Raw genomic sequence first — 22211 nt, 5'->3', positions numbered from 1 at the left:
CCAGCTTATTTTCTTTCATTTTTACACTCCATCTCCTCTCCCTAAGTCTTTTCCCCCAATTGGATCAGCATTTCCGTTAACAGGCCAAAATTTCGAAAACCGTCTTTCAAAAACTAAAAGTAAAACTTTTAACTAAAATTTTCATCCCACACCCATTCTTTCCCATGTCCGTCTCCAGGCCCTTGTCCCCCTCTGCCCCTGTCTTTCCCATTCCTCACTGACATCACCCCACATTCCAACCCCTCCAGGATCTTCAAGTCCATTAAACCTCAAGTTCCTTTGCTTCTCATTTTCTTGCTCTGCTTGTTTTTCTTCCTTTTGAAGTCCATACTTTGCTTCATCCCAAGCATATTTTTTAAAGTCCAAGTCCTCTTTAAAATTTTCATCAAATTGTTTCTCCTGGCAACCAGTCTCAATCTCCACGGTCTCCAAATTCAAATTTTCCTCTAAGTCCTGGACTTGGACTTCAACCTCAGCTGCTGGTAAATTGGGATGTTGCCGTTCCTTGTAAATGTCCTCCCATGTTTGTAGATAGTTTAGCACAGCCTCCTGGAAGGCTCGAGAGTACTTTGTTTTCATACTTTTCCTAACCGCAGACAAACAGGAGGTGGAGAACAAAGGGTGCTGGAAAATTCCTTCCTTAGACGATCGACTCCATTTTGGCTGCTCTTTTCCTTTGTCTTTTGATTCAATCACAAATCCATTCTTAGTTCCAATGTTAAATAGTTCTAACGCATTTTCAGTCAATTTTTACTGATCACAACAGTGCAATAAATCCACCGGTCTTTTGACAGTTTGACAGCTTTTGACAGCTGTCAAAACACTCTCCCCCTTTTTAATGCTGTACCTCAAGGGGTGCCGGACTCGGGAGTTGAGAGGGTTCGAAAAAGTCTTTCTTTCTCTCGGGTCCACAATTCCAAATGCTTTTCGTCGTTCGGCTTAAGATTTTTTAAAGCGCCTCCCAGTTTTCCATTAGGAAGAGACCGACTTCCGTTACTTTAAAGTCTCTCCTATTTTTCCAATTGTTAAATTTAGAGTCCGTAATCAAAATTCCACTTACTTTATGGAAACCTTTAACTTTGTTCGGAAGAATCCGCCGCTTGCCGGGTCAGGACTCGGAGCTTCACTTCTCGGAGGTAAGATTAAGCCCAAAATGGCTCCCGTGGTTCCACCCCGCCGGCTCTCGATCGCTCTACTGAGCTCTCGGGCAGCGGGGGATCCGCAAAACGGAGCAGCCGCTGGGCGCGTGAGTCACCGGGACTCTCTACCTGGTGCTTTTACGGGGAGTCCGCTCGCTCTGCGGACTTCCCCCCCCCTCCGCGAAGCCAGGGACTTCGGCGCGCGAAGTCCCTGCGTCCTTCTCTCCGCCGCGACAGACCGGAAGTCCTAACTAGCCCACTTTACAGGGTTGGTGCAAGGATGAAAACACATCGAGAGGGAGAACCATGAAACCCTGAGCTCCTTGAAGGCAAGGCAGGCTATAAATTTAATAAATCCTCCATAACATCATAAACACATGGAGAGCAAGGCCACATGTGCTATTCCCCTCTGGGAGAGGGCTCATCTTGGGCGGTGTGTGTGTGTGTGTGTGGAGGTAGTGGCTATCCCCCATTTTTTGACCTACAGACCTACAATTGCGTGGAAGATAATGCCTGCAGAGGGCTTTGGTTTTAGCCTTTCTTAAGTCTTCGGCGGGGTGTTGGTTAAGACCTGCCCCTTTAAACTGAATTGCATCACTAACCCCCTTGATGATAAAGGGACCCCCTTCTTTCTTCTCTAGAAAACTGAGTCCAGCTCTGTGCAATAGACAAAAAAGGGGAATGCTGCTTGGCGCAATGAAAGATTTTTTTCTCTCTCTCTGTCTTCCCCCCCCTCTCTCACAAACAAATGCTCATCACCATCCATTTACCTGACTTAGGTTTACAGTTCTGAACCTATGCAGGGGCAATGGTCCACTGGAATGCACCCAATTTCCAGCAGATGTCAGCATTCTCTTTTCCACTGCCACACTTTCCGCAGATAGATTTAAGGAGACAGCTTAAAACAGAGCAGCAACATTTGCTTATATGTTTCCCTACCAAAAAATAAATAAAATAAGCAAAAGGCAAGAATTATTTGTATATTTTATTCATAGTATAAAAAGGGAAAAAAGATCTACAGTGTCCCCCAAGTTACGTGGAGCATTTATTTAAAAGAAAAGAAATAGAAACAGAACGAAAGAATTAAACAGTGCACACACACAGTCCTTTCACCTCCGTGGGTTATGTATCATACAAGTAAACAGGGATTCTTAGGGCATATAAAAAGATATCTACACCAGATAGACTTGTTAGTATTCACAGCACGCACGCACGCACACACACACAAATAGCCCGACTTAAAGCTGAAATGGCCTTATTTGTACCAAAACTTTACAAAAAGTAGTTTTATACTAGACTATAAAAGAAGTCATGAATGTGCTTATTAAAGCATGTAAATATTAACCATTACGTGTGATATAAATAAAGAACAAAAAATGGTTCTGAACGTAGGTTTTGGGAGTGTGGAATAAAAAAAACCTTGTCTTGGGGAAGCACAAAGTATTCCAACTCTGTTTCCCAATCATGTCCCTATATCAGAAGGAGCAGGTGGTGTGTGGGTAATGAATAAGGTATTAAACCAAAGGTCCTACATGGAAACAGGCACCTCTCCTTTCCATACATCCAGCTCTCACTCTCAATCATCCCCCACCCCACCCTGCTTCTTCTGCAGTTAACACCCAAGACAAACTAAAGAGTGTTGTGGGGGGGGGAGTCAAAAGAAAGATACACTACTAGCAAAGCAGCATTTCCACCAGGTTGCCACCGTTCCGTGAAAATGCCCCATCAGTGCCAGGCACTTTGGGGATGATTTTAGACACAGATCATCACCCTTTCCATGTGTCACCCACAGTTTGTGCCTGATGAGTCCTGCTTTAGTGGTTACTCCTGGGCTTCCTTGCGAGCCAGTTTGTAAACCTCTGTCGGTCCATCCACGTGGGTTATTGTGGTAGTGAGCTGAAGCTCTTCTCCGCTGTTTACTCCCAGGTCTCCTGGAAAAAATAAAATAAAGCCATGTCTCAGACAAAAGTTTGGTCTTGGCATGAGGACAGTCACGGAACAGGCCTCCATGGGGCCTTTGGAAGAGAATATTCTTTTTGAAAAGCTGGCAGTAAGGGAACACCTTTTTAAAAGTCTGCATCAAACTTTAAAGCAGAGATTTAATTCAGGAATTGTCTTTGAGAGTTCTGTCTGAGGCAGGATTTGGTACATAAGAACACATCCTTAAACTGATCAGTCCACACGATCAGTACAAGCCAAAAGAGGTGATTCCACATGACATTTCTGGGTCACAATGATCTAGCCACAACTGGGCACAGGCAGGCTTTAGGTTAAAAGGGTGTACTATTTTAACTAAAACTTTGAGGTGAAATAGAGCCAGTTGTGAAATAGCATACCTCAAATACCAAACTACCATGGACTTAATCACGGCTTGTAGCCCTGAATGCTTTTGGCAACCAGCTTTTTAGAACAGGCCTACGCGTCACTAAAGGAAAAGTGGGTTTCTGTCTGAATACATGTTCAGCTCAGGATTTTGTTTTCCGTACAGGGACTTAACAGTCCTGTTACAAAAAAAATCAACTCCTGGTTTCCCACCACCATCTCAGCAGCCTCCTTTACAAGGGATGGGACAAGGGAGAGAAAGCCTTTTTTGCCACTGCCTTGGTGGTGACACTGCCCATCACTCGGAGATCGACCAGCAATTACAGAACAACTTCCACACACCTTACACTCAAAGAAACATAGGAAAGCGTTGCTTTATCAGGTCAGTGGCTCATCTAAGTCTAGCATCCTGTTCTCACCAAATGCCTATAGGAAACCCTTCATAATTAGAACAGAAGGCAGAATGAGCCCCAAAACCGCAATATAGGTTTTCCTCGGCTACCCTCAACATAGGAACATCCATTAGCAGTCACAACTCCATGCCGCCAACTCCAGCAGTCACAACTCCATGCTGCCAATACCAATGAGAGGGTACCCAGACTTAAAACACACTGAAGCCCCTGTCTTATTAAAAACAAAAAAAAAGGTGAGGTGGCTTCAACCCAAGCCACTGCTGCATCAGCCCACCGTTCGATTGCTCTTCGACGTAGTTTTTGTGTGAGGGAGCATACAAGAACATCAGAGCGAAGACGTAAAGATTCCACATCCCGTAAATCCCTGTGAAAAAGGCACTGTTCACTTGGACGGTGTAGTCGCCCCATTTCCAGCTGCCTTCAGACACCTACCCAGGAGAAAGAGAAGGTAAAACCAAGTGAGGAACAGAGCAAGCAGGAAAAACAACCGAATCCCAACCGCACCCTTAGAGAAACGGCCCTTTCTGTGTTGGAAATCGCGACTCCCATTCCTTTTCCAGACTCCTCATTCCTAGGCGTGTCCTTACTGGTTTGCTTTCTCTACATACAATGACTAGAAGAAAAGTAAACAGGTCCAATCCTATCTTGAACCATGATGGGCCGCGTGGCTCAGGCGGTGGAATTGTATGCACCATGTGACACCTGCAGAGCTGGCCACGCACTACAGCCACACTCACAGGATAGTTAGTTGTTCGGAGACTTCTATTCCCCTCACAGAACTACACTTCTTAAGAGTGTCTTAAGGCAAATTACACTTAGGCAAATTAAGGCCCAGGGGCCGGATCTGACCCATTCGCCTTCTAAGTCTGGCCCACGGATAGTCCAGGAATCAGCGTGTTTTTACATGAGTAGAATGTGTCCTTTTATTTAAAATGCATCTCTGGGTTATTTGTGGGGCATAGGAATTCGTCCTTTTTGTTTGTTTGTTTCCAAAATATAGTCTGGCCCCCCCACAAGGCCTGAGGGACAGGGGACCGTCCCCCTGCTGAAGAAGTTTCCTGGTCTTAACAGTTAATCCTTCTTCCCAGGGAATTATACCTGTGCGAAGGGAAAAGGAAAGGTCTTCAAATAACTTTCAGCGCCCTTAACAAACGGCAGGTGACGTCATCTGCAGCACTGCCAATGGCATGTTACAGTTTAAAATTCCCTTAACGGTGTTTCAAACTGTAATTTATCGCCACTGCAGCAAAGAGGCGCTGGCACTTTCTGGGTGACGTTCTCTGCAGTGTGTCACTTGGAAGAAGGAGCTATTTCCTAGTAAGGGAGCACCTGTGCTTTGTCAACAGCAAGCAAGCAGGTGGAGAAGAGTGGAGTACTCCCGGTTTTGTCAGCTGGGGGCAGGAGGAGATGGAGGGGGCCCAGTCTCAGGTAGCACAATGCGTTGTGCTGCCTCTGGAAGCAATGCAGTGTGGGTAAATGTTTCATAGGGGAACACTTCCAGGCCCCATTCCCCCATGCTCTCCAACATCTCTACTACATGGTTAAAGCTCCAAATCCCCCCCCCCCCAAAATGCGCATGGTCTTGTCTCGGAAGAAAAAGCACCCCAAATTCTGAATGCAACGGTTATTTGTTGATTCCAACAGGTCATTGGTGAAGGACCAGATGAAAGCTCTTACCCAAAAGCACCATAACGTTTCTCTAGCAGGTTTTAAAAGGCCACAGCGCAACCACCACATAGAAACAATTGGGGGGTGGGGGAAACGACACCTCTTTGGAAAGTCATTTTTAGTTTACTCACCTGACTGACAATGAAAAATATTATGGTCATGGCTGCACAAGCTAATGTGATTAGCATCAAGAACTTGAATCTGAAGATCAGCCCCTAGGGAGACACAGAAACATAACAAGTGTGTGTTAGGGGGGGAACTTCGCTTCAAATATTTCAAAGATTACTGGGAAAGCAAGCAAGAGGGAGACAGTCAGGTCAGCACCTTTAGTCTCAAAGAACTTTGCTGTCAATATCCTGATCTCTTCTGATGGGATAAGCCTTTGTTTTGCTTGCCACCCTTAAGGCTTTGGCTTGGTGAGCATTCAACATACAGCATGTTTAACCATTGCTGCCTGGCAGCATCTCAATGGAAGGTAAGATGAGAGGGATATAAGAGGACCACGGCAAGTGCTGGACCTTTCACCCAGCACAGGGCAGGGCGGTGTGGCTTCCCTGGCTTCCCAATGCCGCACACTGCTGCTGCCTGCTACCAATAAAGGAGGGCAGGTGAGCTAGTGGGAAGCAGCCAAATGGTCCTGCTGCATCTGCACCGAGCTACCTGCTGCCTCCCTGCTCCACAACGGGCAGCAACACACGCATTGGGAAGGCATCACACTGAGCTCCCACACTGCCCTACCAGCCGCTACCAATGCAAAGCTTGAAAAGCATGGCCAAGGAATGAAGGAAGGGGAAGGGGCTCCTGGGACAATTGCTTGAGCAGCGGCTGCAGCGCAATGGATATCACTCGCTGGGGATGCTTATTCGCCACCGCAACTCTTTTCTTTGTGAAACCCCCTGGGCTGCTTTGCAGAATCACAGGATTGTAGTTTCTGTGTAATCAGGTGTATTTGTTTTTATTTTGGGGGAGGGGGAGAAGAATAATGCCTTCAGTAATGTCCAGGACAGTGGTTTTTCTTTTTTTTCTTTTTAAAAATATTTTTATTAGAGAAAAGAGATTTTTAAAACAGTATAAATTTCCAATACATAGCCAATTACAATTCCCCCCCTTTCCCATCCCTCCCTCTCCCCCCTCTAAGTTTGTACATATTATTTTCTGCATGTTATAAAATTGTACAGTACAGCCTTATGTATCATGTGTTCTACTAATAAATTGGGGGTGTTTATTCAAAACCTGCCATGGAGTCCAGGTCCTTTTGTTGTCTTTTTAAATAATTTGTAAAAAGTTCCCATTCTTCTTTGAAGTCGCAGTTGTCCTTCTCATGTAGTTTATATGTCAACTTTGCCAACTCCGCAGAGCTCATCAGTTTTTCTTGCCAGTGGTTTTTCAACCAGTGTGCCATGGCACCCTGAGGTGCCATGAAGGACAGTCAGGGGTGCCATGGACAGCACTAGACTCCATCCCAAATGCTGGTGTGGCTGTTAGTTGCAGCCGTGGCTACAAGCTCCACAGGCGAATGGTGCCTCTGGGGCTGGTTGACAGGAGGTGAGGTAGCCTCAGAGTAAGCAAGCAAGCGGGTGAGGGAGCCCAGCCAGCCAGTCCACCAACCTTTGCTGTTGGGAATGGACGGACAAGTGGGAAGTTAGGCAGGCAGGCAGGCAGTGCTCTGGCCTTTCTTCTGCTTGCTTGCATGCAAGGCCTGCCTAGGAGCTGAGTGCCTGTTGCTGAAGGGGAACCTTTCCACCATGCAGACCTCTGCTGCCTCCGAAGGCAAGATGGTGGCCTCACATCCACCTTCGGCCAGTCTCTGTTGGGCCACTAATGCTGGGGGCATCCTCTTCCCATGCCCCTGTGGGGCGGCGTGAGGAGGCACCTCTTTTTGGGGTGTGGGGCAGCTCAGAGACCGGGGGGGGGCTGCAGCCGCTGCCTGGAGGACTCCCAAGGAGAGGGGAGAGGAGAGCAGAGGAGGCTGAGGGAACACACCACAAGGGAGGGTGTTCAAAAAAGGGTGAGAGGTTGCCAGCTCTGCAGGCAAGGGGTGACATAACTGGGCTGCTGAGCCCCACAGGGGTGTCACAGAAAGAATGTAGTTGGTCAAGGGAGCCATGGGCAAGGTGAAAAACCTCTGGTTTAGGGGGTCCAGACTTGGCACTGTTAAAACCATCCTGTATCTTCTCCCCGTGAAGCCCTTGTTAGTGGCAAAACAAGCTCCGCTCTTTGGTTATGATTCACTAGCAACCTGATCAGAATATTGATGCAAAGTGGCCTTTTAAAAAGAAGACATTACTGCTCAGGCTCCTTACCTCATAGTGAAGCCTGCGCACTTTGCTCATTGCTGGGAGGCTGGATTGCTTGCCGCTGATATTTCTGAACACTTGAAACACCATGAAACACAGGAACAAGAAGTAGAGGCAGAGGCATATTCCGGCAACGATAATAAATGCCATCTGAGCAGTAAAGTTAAGTTACTCGACATACACACAGTAAAACACGAGGTGGAGACAGCAACAACGGGCAATTCAGTTGGCTTTGCAAAGTTAACACAACGTGGCTCTGTTCTTAAGGATAAGCTTAAGGATAAGTGTGTGTTACATTTACTATGCGTGTAAAAATGAGGCAGAGCATACAGGAAGTCCCAGGCCTGATGCGCTGCTATTGTTCCCCTTGGCTCTTGACATGGCATTAATGTGGGATAAAATATTGAAAACGTCAGGAGGCTAAAACAACCTCAGCTGGAATTGTCAGTTCTATTCTGCTGGAACACAGAGAAGATGCTCAGAAGCAGCAGCCACCTTGCAATCTTAAGGAAAGGCCTGCTGCATGGAGGGGTGCAATGGAGCCAGAGCAGAACATTAGCCTAGTAAGAATTTAGCAACCGTTTGAAAGTGCTTCTGGCCCAGGCATGTGGTTTCCAAAAACGAGCAAGCTCAGCAGAGATGTTTTTAGGTTCACAGGCATGCTGTTGTGCTACACGACCCCGGCCTAGACAGTTAAGTCCAGTCAAAGGCGAATACGGGTTGTGGTGCTCAGCTTTCCGGTTCATGTGGCCAGCATGACTAAACCGCTTCTGGCACAACGGGGCACTGTGACGGAAGCCAGAGCGCATGGAAATGCCCTTTACCTTCCCGCCACAGCAGTACCTGTTTATTTACTTGCACTGGTATGCGTTCGAACTGCTAGGTTGGCAGAAGCCGAGACAGAGCAATGGGAGCTGACCCTGTCATGCGGATTGGAACTGCCAACCTTCTGATCAGCAAGCACAAGAGGCTCAGCGGTTTAGACTCCAGCGCCACCTTGTTGCGCTAAAACAAGATGGCTGGGCTGAGTATGTGACCTGGCCCTTAACTCTCAGTGTATGTCTGCTCTCTTGAAGCAGGTATGGTTGGCGAACATTAAGGTTCAAGCAAAAATAACCCAAACAAGAATACCCCCACCCCAAAAGCAAGTGGATTCCACAAGCCTGAGTTTACCTGTTCCAGATTCAGTCTGCAAGCTTAAAAGCACAGCAAAGCTATTCAACTTTTATCACCGCCCTTGTAGCTTGATTAGTCACTTTTGTGTCCTCCAACTAGCTACCCGGGCAGAGAAACAACAACATGCTTGTTTCTTGTTCCAGTAATATTCCCATAGAATATTCTCTACAGGAGAATCACCATCAAATCAACTCATGAAATACATTCAAAGGATACCAGAGGTGGTCCATAATATTTATGTGAAAAGTTACTATCAGTTTGTCCATGTCAACAGAGTCAACAGGTTTTTCAGTGTGCTCAGAAAGTCCCTGAAGAAAATGCAGCCCCTTTCCCAACACCCTGTGAGAAGCGAAACACACAGCCTTTGTTGATGAGAACAGTGAAAGGATACAGCCAGTTCAGTGCCAACATCTGTGGTCCAGATACTGTAGAAAGGATTTTTTAATTGTACCCCTCTGGAAATGGAAAGGAACAAGCAGATTAAATTATACACACCAAAGTATACAATAAGCCCCCCCCCCACTTGATATCTGGAAGGACCAGAGGCAGAGCAATGCTCAAGGAGAGCTCTGTTGGTTTCATGCAAGCAAAGCTTGACTCTATATGTATTGGAAAAATTCAAAGAACATTTACAGCTGGAACAATATTCTGGCATTAATTATTTTCTTATTATCATAAGCCGTTTTTTAGAACTAAAAAAAACCTATAACCAAACACATTAAGATTATGTGAACCCTCTTAAAAATAAAAAGTCTCCACAGTTACCTCTCACACATGTCAAAGACAAAGAGGCAGAAGGCGCCCACAGCTATTGGTCCAACTTGTTTCCAGTAAGCGGAGAAATGATTTCGTTCACTCTGATCCTAAAAATAAAATTAGGAGACAACAGAATGATTTGCAAATGGGTAGTAAGAATAATAATAATTTATTATTTACACCCTGCCCTGGGCGGGTGTAAATCAGTCAGTCTGGGCGGCAATAATAATAATAATAATAATAATAATAATGATAATAATAAAGCGATAAAAAACACCAAACATTAAAAACTTCTCTAAACAGGGCTGCCTTCAGATGTCTTCTAAAAGTCAGATAGTTGTTTATTTCCTTGACATCTGATGGGAGGGCGTTCCACAGGGCGGGCGTCACTGCCGAGAAGGCCCTCTGCCTGGTTCCCTGTAAGCTCACTTCTCGCAGTGAGGAAATGGCCAGAAGGCCCTCGGAACTGGACCTCGGTGTCCAGGTTGAACGATGGGGGAGGAGACGCTCCTTCAGGTATACTGGGCCAAGGCCATTTAGGGCTTTAAAGGTCAGCAACAACACTTTGAATTGTGCTCGGAAACGTACTGGGAGCCAGCGTAGATCTCTCAGGACCGGTGTTATGTGGTCTTGGCGGCCACTCCCAGTCACCAGTCTAGCTGCCGCATTCTGGATTTAGTTGTAGTTTCCAGGTTACCTTCAAAGGTAGCCCCACGTAGAGCGCATTGCAGTAGTCGAAGTGGGAGATAACCCGTAGGAAAGAAACAATAATAATGATTTACCTGTGTAACCAATGTATGCCACTAAAGCAGGTGAAGAGTAAGTATTACTGAAGCACGCTTTGAAATAGTGTTAGTTCCTCAAAACCATCTTTGAGGGTGAAGTGGGACTGAGATGACCCGGGATCCATTTGTGATGGCATCTGGCGCAATTTGGGCCCCGAATGCCATGCCAATGAAGCAGGGGTTCTACCAGTCCCTTATCCCGGATATCATTAGCAGTGGGGCTTTGGATGTGGTGGAAGCCGTGTGGCTCCATCATGCCCTGCTGCTGCCAGGCCAGGGGTAGAATTGCTCTGCCCACCTGATACGACTTACAGAATTACCTTCTCATCTGCTTCAAATCCATGGACTAAAAAAACCTGATACATTCATCTATGTTTCTGATTGCCTGCCTTTATTCTACAGAAAGGGGGAGGAAACCCCTCTTATAATATTTTCTCCATGGCCAATAAAAAATACACACACGTGCACAAACAAACAAACAGTATTATGCCCAGAAACGATTATACCCACCATCATATGCTCTCCACAGAAGATGATCCAAAAGGACAAAAGCATAGCGTAGAAGATTCCTTGGCGAATGTCTCCAAATAGCAACATCCACGTCCAGTCAAATCCAATAGAAAACCACTCTACTGGAATATTTATGAAGGTCATAGAGATCCCAAGAGCAAAGATAACCCTGGAAAAACAACAGCAACAGTGCTTTCAGTGCTCCCTTTCAGAGAAACTGCTGCTGCATTCACCCCAATGAAAAATTTGTAAGGAATTTAATAATGTAGTGCTGGGGGTGGGGGAGGAGAAATGCCAGAGGTGGGAATCCAAAGGGAAGGAGCAGAGCTCTGAGCAGAGAGCAGAGACAACATTCCACACACTCTCTCTAATTATACACTGGCCACCTGACTTCTTTTCAAAGAAGCTATAACTTAATGCACTCTTTGTAGAGACCAAAGGATTCGTAGCTTTGGTAATAGGATTCCTCCTTAAAGCAAGATTCAGGAGGCTACACCTGTGTTCTCTACCTTTACTCACTTTTCCAGGAGTACAGGTGGTCGCGTCATCAGCATGATCCGCCTCCAGTACCAAATCATGATGATGAAGATGCTCGGAGTAAGGAAGGTTTTCATTGCAAACCACACCTTTGTAAAGCCTCCGTTCTGATGGATACCCTGGAGAAGCGAGAGCAAATTGAAAGCGCTGCCTTTCTTCACTTTCCCAACATTAAGATCCATTTGACATTAACCACAGCGCCTTGCAACAAACATCGTGAAACTCAAGTAACAACTATATTTGGGGAGGGAAGAAAGCCCTGTGAAGAAGCCGAGCGCATGAAGCAAGTTCTTCAATTAGCTGTGTAATAATGAAAATATTGGAAAAACAGATTAACTTCATCCTGGAGTGAATACTTTGAATAATCTTTTTATATGTAACCGACAAAGAATCGGAAGTAGTTTTAATTTCTCACTCCGTTTTCTTCTTTCATTCTAACATTGTTCTTTCTTCTCTTTTCCGTGTGTGTGTGTGTGTGTGTGTGTGTGTGTGTGTGTGTGTGTCTGTCTACTCTGGGTCACTGAGGGAATTGTACACACAAGAAGATAATGGCTGGCTGGTGAAAGACCCTGTGTGTGAGAGGCAGGAAAGGGAAGATATTGGTGGGGTGGGGGAAGAGGCTGGGAGAAGAAAAGAAAGCTCCCAGGTGGAGCTTGGAGAGTCCACCCATTTCTGTGTGAGACAAGAGTTCAAGATCTACCTTTGAGAGAAGATGCTGCATTTTGTTTCTCTTTCTTTCTTTCAATTTAGATTAGCTTGTATTGTATTGTATTATGAAAAATGTCAATTTGGGGGTGGGATATTAACTTCCATATTAGATAGTCCTAACAAGAGGATCAAAATGAGACCAATATTTAAGTCCCGCAGTTGTAATCCAGTCCTGGTAAACCTATTTTTCTCAATCTCTCTTTCTCCCCCTGTTTTAGGTCGTCCAGAGACCTCGAGGAGAAAGGAGGTGTTGTTTCTCAGGTGGAATTCACACACTTTCACCCAAAGGCAGGTGGCATGTGACAGGCAAAGGCTGGTGGCCAGGCAGAATTGCTGGCAATCAAGAGAGCCATTCCTAGCACAGCAAGTGGCAAGCTAGTTAATGCAGTGGGGGAAGGGGAGGATAATAGCTGGAGCAATGACAGAGGGAGAAATCCCCAGGGAACAAGGAGGCTCTGAGCAGGGACAGCATTCCACACAAACTGCCTAATTATACACCTTCACTTGTTTTGAAGAAGCTGTAACTTCATGCACTCTTTGTAGAGAGCAAAGGATTCATATTTTTGGTAATCTGGTTCTTTCTTAAAGCAAGATTCAGGAAGCCACATCTGTGCTTTTTTTCATTCATACTATAAAACTGCGGCTTAGTTCTCTTGAATGCCCATTTTAACATGAAAAAGAATCTTGAAGCAGAATCAAAACATCCCAGAGAGTTCATTCATTAGCCTGCTGACTAATTAACTATTACTCTGTTGGTTGACAACTCTGGCTTCTTGATCTGTTTACAGTCAAATTAGGTAACAGGAGGTTAAAAGCAAGGTGTGTGTCTGGGGGGGGGGGAACTGCTTTACTTTACTTGCATGAGCAGAATTATTACACATGGATTTTGGCGGTGCATAAACAGGATTACCGTATTACATGCTCACTTTGCTGTTAACTTACCCAAAATTCCCTAGAACAGAGCAGCATGGCATGACTGATTTACACACTTTTTAAATAAAAAGAAAGCTGACACAAAAATACTTGGAAGGCATGTTGGCAGGGTTGCCCATTATGATCTTATTTCATTAAGAGTCTCCACCTTCTAAAGCAGGGGTCAGCAAACTTTTTCATCAGGGGGCCAGTCCACTGTCCCTCAGAACTTGTGGGGGGCCGGACAATTTTTTTTGGGGGGGGGGGGAAATGATGCAAGAGCACCACAAGCCACGGTGGCTGCTTACCTGTGTCTTGTGAGTGGCAGGGGCTGGTGGCGGCGGAGGGACAATGAGCAGCACGCAAAAGGGCTCCGGAAAGGGGCTGCTTAAAATGGTGGCTGCTCAAGCGCTGCTGCTGCTGCTGCTGGCACCAACAAAGCCCAGCCCCCTTCCTTCTCTAGGCAGGGCGGGCAGAAGCCAGGAGGAGGGAGGGAGGAGGCGCCGCCGCCGTGTGAGGAAGAGGGAGGGAGAGGGAAAGAACACACACGCTGGCGATCCACGCGGCGATTCCTGGACCGTCCACGGGCCAGATCCAGAAGGCAATTGGGCGTGATCCGGCCCGCGGACCTTAGTTTGCCTACCCATGTTCCAAATGCTATCCCGTACAATATATGTTTTGACACCCTAGCGCGGGGGTTCCCAAACTAAGGCCCGGGGGCCGTATGCGGCCCAATCGCCTTCTAAATCCGGCCCACTTACGGTCCAGGAATCAGCATGTTTTTACATGAGTAGAATGTGTCCTTTTATTTAAAATGGATCTCTGGGTTATTTATGGGGCCTGCCTGGTGTTTTTATATGTGTAGAATGTGTCCTTTTATTTAAAATGCATCTCTGGGTTATTTGTGGGGCATAGGAATTCATTCATATTTTTTTCAAAATACAGTCCGGCCCCCCACAAGGTCTGAGGGACAGTGGACTGGCCCCCTGCTGAAAAAGTTTGCTGACCCCTGCCCTAGCGATTACAGTTTCTTTTAAGTTTACAGGGAAAAGGGAAATCAGCATCGTATCAATAAATGAACACTTACCACTAGACTGATATCTTTGATTTCTCCAATTCCCACATTGATGCGTTCCCTTTCATTCACAGGTAGACGGATATTGATAAGGTAGAATTTGTGAGAAACAGTTCCAATCTCCATGAATGGAAGCACCTCACAGTCATAGAACTTGCCTTCATTCTCTATAGTCTATTGGAACACCAGGAGAGGGAAAAAGACAACCGTCAGCATTGGTTTTTCAAGTGCTCTTAAAAATGCCTACATTTTGTAAACTGGCAGATTATTTTAGCCCGGGAGGGTAATGAGAGATGGAGATGTTTCTTTAAAAAAACCACACAACCCCTCCCCTATCTTCGCACATCATTAGCTTAGGCTTAGGATGTGTGAAACGTAAAAGAAATACATTTAACTAATACTTTCCCCTCAATAATTTTGCCTTCCACAAATGGTAACTAAAGGTTCAAAAATCAGCTGGTACAACTATTGATGGGGGAAATATCCTTGCTGTTCCCACTTGGGGGTGTGGAAATCATGAACATCTGTGAAAACATTATATTCAATATATGGGAAGTCCAAAGCCACATCCAAAAGGAGTGTAGGATGTTGTAAGCATTGGTTGAAAAAAGCACCATGCAAACAGTTTTGTTGATTTTGCTGCAAACGGTTCTGCTATTTACTTCATAAACCATGACGTAGCAGGAGAACTTGTTCCCAACTTATGGACAGAGTAAAGTCGCCCAGTGCTTACAAGAGATGTTCTCCGAACCCCATTTTGTCTGAGATGGGAGACCTAAAGATTGTGCTGAAAAGCCAAAGCACAATCTTATGGGGAGAGCAGTTATCTTTAGCAAAAGGGAGGGAATATCCTATTTTACAGCCCGATGAACACACATCTTGACATCAAGAGCTTTTCCAAAGCTCTTACACTAGCAGGTTCTAGAAGATCTTCTCTATCAGATACTGTGCAGGCGGGCTCTGGGAACAGCTTATTGCTGACTTTAAATTGTTTTTTGAACATTTTAAATAGCTCTTTTGAACTGTTCATTACTGATATTTTTATTGTTTTATTCTTTCTTTGTAAATCAATTTGAGGTTTTATTATAACCAAGTGTTATATAGAACCTGTGCAAAAATGGGGGGAAAGAACCGAAGTGTTTTTGAAAGCAAAAGCTACATAAAGTCTTTCGGGACCAATAGTTTTAAAAAAACAAAAAACAAAAACCCGAAAATCTTAGCGATATCCAACAAAAACCAGAAGGAACCTACTTTTGGAGCTCCAAATTTACATTTTAGCTTTCGGGTCTCAACTTCATGTGCCATTTCTACCCACTCCTCGCTCATGTCGTCACGGTACGCTAAGGACACATCAAGCATAATTTCTGCATTTTCTTCTGTAAGGACAAAGCAATAAAAACTTGTTACAGAAAGAAGCAGGTAGAGCATGGAAAGCAGCATCTGACTTGCAGGATAAAATTATTATTAAAATGTGTTAGTCACTTTATCTTGCCCAAGGCAACCCAAAGCGACATACAAAATTGCTCATTGGGCAATTAGATTATACATAAAGCTTACTTGTCACACATTTGAAAGGGAAAAAATCCAGGGCTGTTAGATCCATGATGCTCTGGGATAAAGTCCAATACTTGCTGTGTACACGATTTAGAATGGAGCCCTTTTTCACAGCTCTACACATTGGCCTAGATTCTTACAACAATGTAAGCTTCCTGGGACCATGTGGGACTCCCAGAGGAGTCTGCAGCCTCTGTGCTCCTTCCCTGGTCCTGTGGTCACTGTCACACTCAGCAAAGCCAAGGTTTCGCTTGGCATGCTGTGCCAAACCTGGCCTTGCCGTTGAGCTGCAAAGTGATCTACAGTACAAGCTTGGCTGGACCCTGTAAAGCCATAGTTTGGCTTCCCAAGTCATGCAAACCAAGTTAAGAAATCCTCAGGCTCTTAGAAACATTCCATTTGTTGTTGTTGTTTAGTCGTTTAGTCGTGTCCGACTCTTCATGACCCCACGGACCAGAGCATGCCAGGCACTCCTGTCTTCCACTGCCTCCTGCAGTTTGGTCAAACTCATGTTCGTAGCTTCAAGAACACTGCCCATCTCTATATTTCGGCGGGAGGGGAGCCATGACTTAGAAGTGGAATGAATTTGTTTAAAATGTATGGTGTGGATGTGGTCAATGTGTTCTGATTGTGACAGAATTAGAAACCCAATCAAGTGACTTTGGCACTCCATAATTCTCAGCTGCCAGCAGGGACAAAATTCATTCCTCCCCGCTACCACCAAAGCAGGAGGGAACATACATCCTTGGGAATTCCTTCTGGGCTCTTTAATGCAGATTCAATCCTAGCTACCCCCATTCTTCAGATTTCTACAGGAATCCTAGATGGCACATGTTTATGAACACCTGTGCCTGCCTTAAATTACAGCCCGCTGACTACAACCTTCGCTGTCATTCTTATACAAGACCACAAATACCACTTGGATTTGACATAAACATAATCCATCTGCAAACTCAACCTTGTTACATATCGTCAAGAGACACTCGACATGCAAGACGCTGCAGCCGATTAAGACTTCTAGTCCCAAGAGTCAGTGCCAAGCAGAAGACAATTGTTCCTCATGCTTCACAAATGCATCTTTGCAGCCGGCAGTTGAGAAAGAAACGTCTTTGAAGCTCTGCCGGCCTAGACATCTGTTACCGGTTTCAAAGTTATAATTTATTGGGATTACGTGGAGGGACGCTCATCTAGCGTGCTGGGAACGGGTGTGGAAGGCCTTTGTGGTTCAGACCTTCTATTTATACAGTGCTTGGGGGTGGTTCTCTTCTGCATGGGAGCAATGATCTTTTTTTCAGGGCTTTTTGGTTCGCTCCCTCCACCAAACAAACAAACCACCCTTCTAGATTATCTACAACCTGCACATTCCAGATTTAAAATGAGAATATTAATGTCAAAGACCACTACATGAGTAATGTAGTTTACTCCGATCTCTTAGCATGGCAAGATATAACGGACAACTCTAAATGCAGGCCACACATACAGCATATATTATTTATTATTTATTGTAATTCTTAATAAGTGGACAGTACTGGCAGGAGATCTGCAAGTTTTGCTGTTGTTTGGGCAAAAAGATCCTCAACACAAAACAAGACCTCCTCTTTGTGGGCAGAGATGATTTGTCCACCCACGTTTTTGCTCAGGTAACTAGATTACTGCAACATCTGACTGCATTTTGACTGTGTAGCTCTATAACTTGGCCTTTGACATCTGATACGTACGTGTGTGTGTGTGTGTGTGTGTGTGTGTGTGTGTGTTAGGACCCACTCTATTCTTCTGGTGGAAAATTCTTTTAACTGATTTTAATCCTGTATCGTCGAGACCTTCTGGTGAAGGGCGGAGAGGAATCAAACGAATAAATAAGTTAACCCCACTGGTTTAGAGCAGGGCACCGTTTCTAAAATGGGAAGCACTAAGACTTAAAGCAGCCTAGCATGCTCCTGCTCCCCCGGGAAAAGATCTTCCTTAACTCCATGGTGCTGAAAAGTCCTCAAATGGAAGCTCCTCATCTCCTACCAACGTGTGAAGCTGTACTTTGGCACATTCTTCAGTCTCAGTCCTCAAGAGGAGGGAGAAAGGGTGGCTGTAGGGAGTGTTTAAGAGGCAGCAACAGCTTGCTGGTGGGTACCATGGACCTTCTTGTCTGCTAAACCTTCTCAGTTCAGCAACTCAAAAGTAAAACTGTTACAGTATGCGTACAGTGGAACCTCGGTTTACGCCTACCTCCGTTTACGAACGCCACAGACCCAGAAGTGTTTACATCTGGGTTCTGTGGTGTCAGATGCGCAGACGCGATCTGCGCAGCGTGTGTGCACGCGCAGAAGCGCTCTATTGGCACTTCGCGCATGCGCAGAAGCATGCCTCCGCGGAACGGATTGCGTTCGCAAACCGAGGTACCACTGTATTACAAAACTTTTACCTCAGAACCATTCATGTGTGATCAGACAGCTTTAAATGCTGGAACATCTAACTGCACTACACTTGCCTGTGAAACAAGAGTAAAGACCAGCATTGCCTTTTTATACTGGACACTAATAAACATCCTTGATACATTTTCTCACACTCACTGTTTTTTAAAAAAATATATACATATACAACGTCTTGCCTCTGAATTCAACCTAACATTTCACAAAGCTTTCCTCCCTTTGCAGGTAAAGATGTTTCAAACACTTCCCTTTCTAGCTTTACACATTCAAAAAATTTTCACACCACATAGATCTAAAAATAGAGATGCCAAACAATGACAGGACTTGCAGCTAGTACATACTAATCACAACATTTGGAAGTAGGAGAGAGCCAGGCCATTTCTGGACCCCAAATCATTCTGCTCACCACAGAGAGTGATCAGTCTTCCTACCAACTTCAAAGCTGCACAGGCGGAAAGTTTTGAGTGGGGATACCTGCCACCTCACCATCTCCACAATCAGGAGAAAGGCCAAGAGCTGTTTGGCAGCCACATGGCCAAGGCCTCAGGACTGCTTTGGCCATGCAGAGCCAAAAACGCTACCCTCCCTCTGTGTCTTTACTGTTCTGAAACAGGAAACGCATGTAAGATATGACTGCAGTTCCCTGAAGGTGCACCACACTCCTTCAGGCACCCATGTCCAATTCTCCTCAGCTCCTTTTCCCTGACAAAAGGAAGCATGCAGCACAGAAGTGGCCTGGCATCTACAATTTCTTTAGCTTGGCCAGCAATAGCAGCCAAAAACTTTAGACTCCCCAGTCATTTTGCTGCATGTGAAGAGAATCCACGTGACATAATATATCAAATAAAGTATTTTTCAAGGAAAAAAGCATCCCACCAGATCATGGACCATGCAGTGTTGACATCCAACCCGTGAGACACTGTTCATGTTACAGTGTATCAGACTGGCAGCACTAACATTTAGTACATGGATGATAACTAAAGCTAGTAAATGGTTTAGGATACCTATATACTGTACAAACTTAAGTCCTGCACAGGGGGAGATGGAGGAAAGTGAGGCCATTTCCACCTTCCACTAGTAGCTTTGGGGTGGCCCAATTACAGAAGCGGAGATGAAAGCACCCTTGTTTGCAAGGATATATAACCCATGATGATATTCTGTAACTGTACGTAAGCAAATGCTTGCATGTGTTTTGCTTGCTGAAGATGGTAGAGGAACAGGGGCATATTCAATAGGATGGTGGAGAACCAAGAATACTCTCCAGTTCTCATTGAACAAGGAAGTGGTGGGATATCAGATACAGCCCAACTTATTGAGTGCTACATGTATGGTGCAATGCTGTGCACCATAGGGTGGGGGTGGCACAGCCCAATAACAGAGCAAATGTTCTGCAAGCAGAAAGTCCCTAGTTTTATTCACGACAACTCCAGTTAAAGGTTCAAGAGCAGGTGATGTGAGAAAAAAAAATGTATGAGATATTGAGAACACCATTGACAGAATAGTCAGTACAGTACTATGCTAGACAATACAACAAAGCTTTATCTGTTTATCTTGCTAAGGGTCCTTTTCCTAGGTCAAACTTTTAGTAACCTCTTCTTAGTTTGTTGCGGCTACTGCATTGTAGAAGCACTCCCCTCAACTATTTTGTCAGGTGAGAGAGATGGGTTGACCTCATTCAAGCTGGGTACAGTAAGAACTTTGTAACTTTAATAAACGGTGCTCAAGTTTGCCCATTTCCTTGTTCCTTTCTCGCTGCCTCACTTTTTCCTTTTGTGTCGTGTCCTTTGTTGATTATAAGACTGTAAACAGCACCAGTCTTGCTAATCAAGGATTGTGATTTTTTTTAAAGCCACTCTGGGAGGTCTTCTTGGCCTGAAGAGCAGGGTAAACACAGCCAGATGGGGATAACTCTTCCCAGGCAGCAGAGTAGAAAGTCTGTTTGGGACTGTGTGTTCTCCCTCCCAAAACGTGTGCATCCCCTCTCATTGTCAAACTTGGGGAACACCCCATAATAGGAACACATTATTGGGACTTTATAGTTGATCTAACCAAACTGCTGGTCTAAAAGCAACAGCACCCAAAGCGGGACAGGTTTTATTTCACAGAAGGTACAACTCTGTGGGTTAAACCATGGAACCCAGGGCTTGCCGATCAGGAGGTCGGCGGTTCGAATCCCTGCGACGGGGTGAGCTCCTGTTGCTCCGTCTCAGCTCCTGCCAACCTAGCAGTTCGAAAGCACGTCAAAGTGCAAGTAGATAAATATAGCGGGAAGGTAAACGGCGCTTCCGTGTGCTGCTCTGGTTCGTCAGAAGCGGCTTTGTCATGCTGGCCACATGACCTGGAAGCTATACGCCGGCTCCCTCGGCCAATAACGCGAGATGAGCGCCGCAACCCCAGAGTCGGTCATGACTGGACCTAATGGTCAGGGGTCCCTTTACGTTACCTTTACAAGGTGAGGAGAAAAATGAAGCAGGTCTTTTTCAATGGTTCTGGTGTTGCTCACCCGTGAAAAACCCCCCACCATCAATCAGCAGAGAAGGCAGCTAATGCCCCTCACACTTAGGATTAAGGAGGTCCACCCTTCTGCCCTCTGTTGTTTATTTGCAAAGTTTCAAATGCACATATATACACAGAGACATATCCACCTAAAAGACCAATTCTGAATCAATGCAACCCTACTCCTCAAGTTTCCTTTGATATATCAACCTACCCAATCTCCATCCCCAGGTGCAGGATACAAGGCCACAATGAAAAGGGAAATACCACTGCTGCTCAAAAGCCAATTTTTGTTTTGGTCACATTTGTGAAGGCTCATCAGTGTTGGGGACACCTCCCGTCCCAATGGAAAAGCTGAAGGGAGGGTTTACCTGCCCCAGGCATGTGACACCTGCAAGTTACACAGGAGCACTGCCAGTTCCCCAGGCTGATTCCCGGCTAATGGAAGTGGCAAGTTGGCATCTGGGTTGCGCCAAAGTCCATGAGAGAATTACTGTTTGGAAATAACCAGGGAAACAGTGAGGGACAGAGGGATGAAGTGCTAATGGGGAGGTGGAGAGAGCTGGAGTTCTGACTTGTTGAGAGGAATAAGATTGCTTTCAAAACACTGGAGTGGCCTTCCTTGTTTCAGAATGAGCCTTTTGTGCCAGGCCCCAAACAGGGATCTCTTCTGGCTGGAGAACGAGAGAGCCTCTCTTTCTCTCGCCTGTGTTCCACCCCTTCCGATTCAAGGTCCCATCTAGTCAAATGTCAGGTTACTGCATACAAACATTCCCCTTTCAGAAATGCCTGCATTGCCTGGGTGACTAAGCCCTTTCAACAGCTGTGTTATTACTGGAAGGTGGTCAATGTTATTCACACAGAGCACTTGTTTCATACGCCTTGTGAGAAAGGAGGCTTTGCTGCTGCAACAGAACAGGACTAGAGAACAGTTTGGAGATTTTTGATCGATCTCTCTCTCTCTTTTAAAATCACTATCAAGTTGCACAAATCAATTGACATATTTCACTAGTTAAAAGCATTTGAGAGAGCTGGTAGCCACTTCCAAGAGGATACCAAGCGATTTCTTCCACCTGTTTGGCAAAGAGCATTAGTCAACTCTAAAACAAAAAGGTATCTGTTTTCAGGTTCTGCCTGGAAAGGAACAGGAGTTATTATAATGACATAGGAATTGATTGTTGCCCAGTTCTGTACACTTTCTGGCAGGCAAGGCAAACAATAAACACTTCAAAATCAATGGAAATTTGGAGGTTGCTATTAAAGCAGCAATCAATTATAGTTATTTAGGATTAACCAATTGGATATTGATGCTGCTTTAGCTGTTGAGGTGCCATATATGAAACGCATATTCTGTGCAGACTTGAGGAACTTGTGGCCCTTCAGAGGTTATTGGCCTCAGCAAAACGGTCAATAGGGAGGGATTTCAGAGCTGTAGTCTAG

At 45.3% G+C, this 22211-nt stretch overlaps 1 protein-coding gene across 1 annotated transcript in view; it reads right to left on the bottom strand.

Annotated features, from left to right (window-relative positions):
• Positions 1 to 2257: 2257 nt before the first annotated feature.
• WLS (Wnt ligand secretion mediator) overlaps positions 2258 to 22211 on the bottom strand; it is a 38894-nt gene continuing 18940 nt past the window's right edge. Inside the window, exons 3-12 of the mRNA XM_035123294.2 lie at positions 15550 to 15674; positions 14311 to 14472; positions 11586 to 11722; positions 11067 to 11235; positions 9781 to 9878; positions 9407 to 9470; positions 7846 to 7989; positions 5674 to 5757; positions 4149 to 4302; positions 2258 to 3070 (exon numbers count right to left, since the gene is read on the bottom strand). Coding sequence (XP_034979185.1) covers positions 2961 to 3070; positions 4149 to 4302; positions 5674 to 5757; positions 7846 to 7989; positions 9407 to 9470; positions 9781 to 9878; positions 11067 to 11235; positions 11586 to 11722; positions 14311 to 14472; positions 15550 to 15674 — 1247 coding nt within the window. The 3' untranslated portion in view covers positions 2258 to 2960. The remainder of the gene's footprint in view (positions 3071 to 4148; positions 4303 to 5673; positions 5758 to 7845; positions 7990 to 9406; positions 9471 to 9780; positions 9879 to 11066; positions 11236 to 11585; positions 11723 to 14310; positions 14473 to 15549; positions 15675 to 22211) is intronic.

The sequence above is a fragment of the Zootoca vivipara genome, chromosome 7 (genome assembly GCF_963506605.1).
Source record: "Zootoca vivipara chromosome 7, rZooViv1.1, whole genome shotgun sequence".
NCBI classification, from domain to species: domain Eukaryota; kingdom Metazoa; phylum Chordata; class Lepidosauria; order Squamata; family Lacertidae; genus Zootoca; species Zootoca vivipara.
The sequence above is the reverse complement of the archived record's forward strand: the minus strand, read 5'-3'. Positions and strand labels throughout refer to the sequence as shown.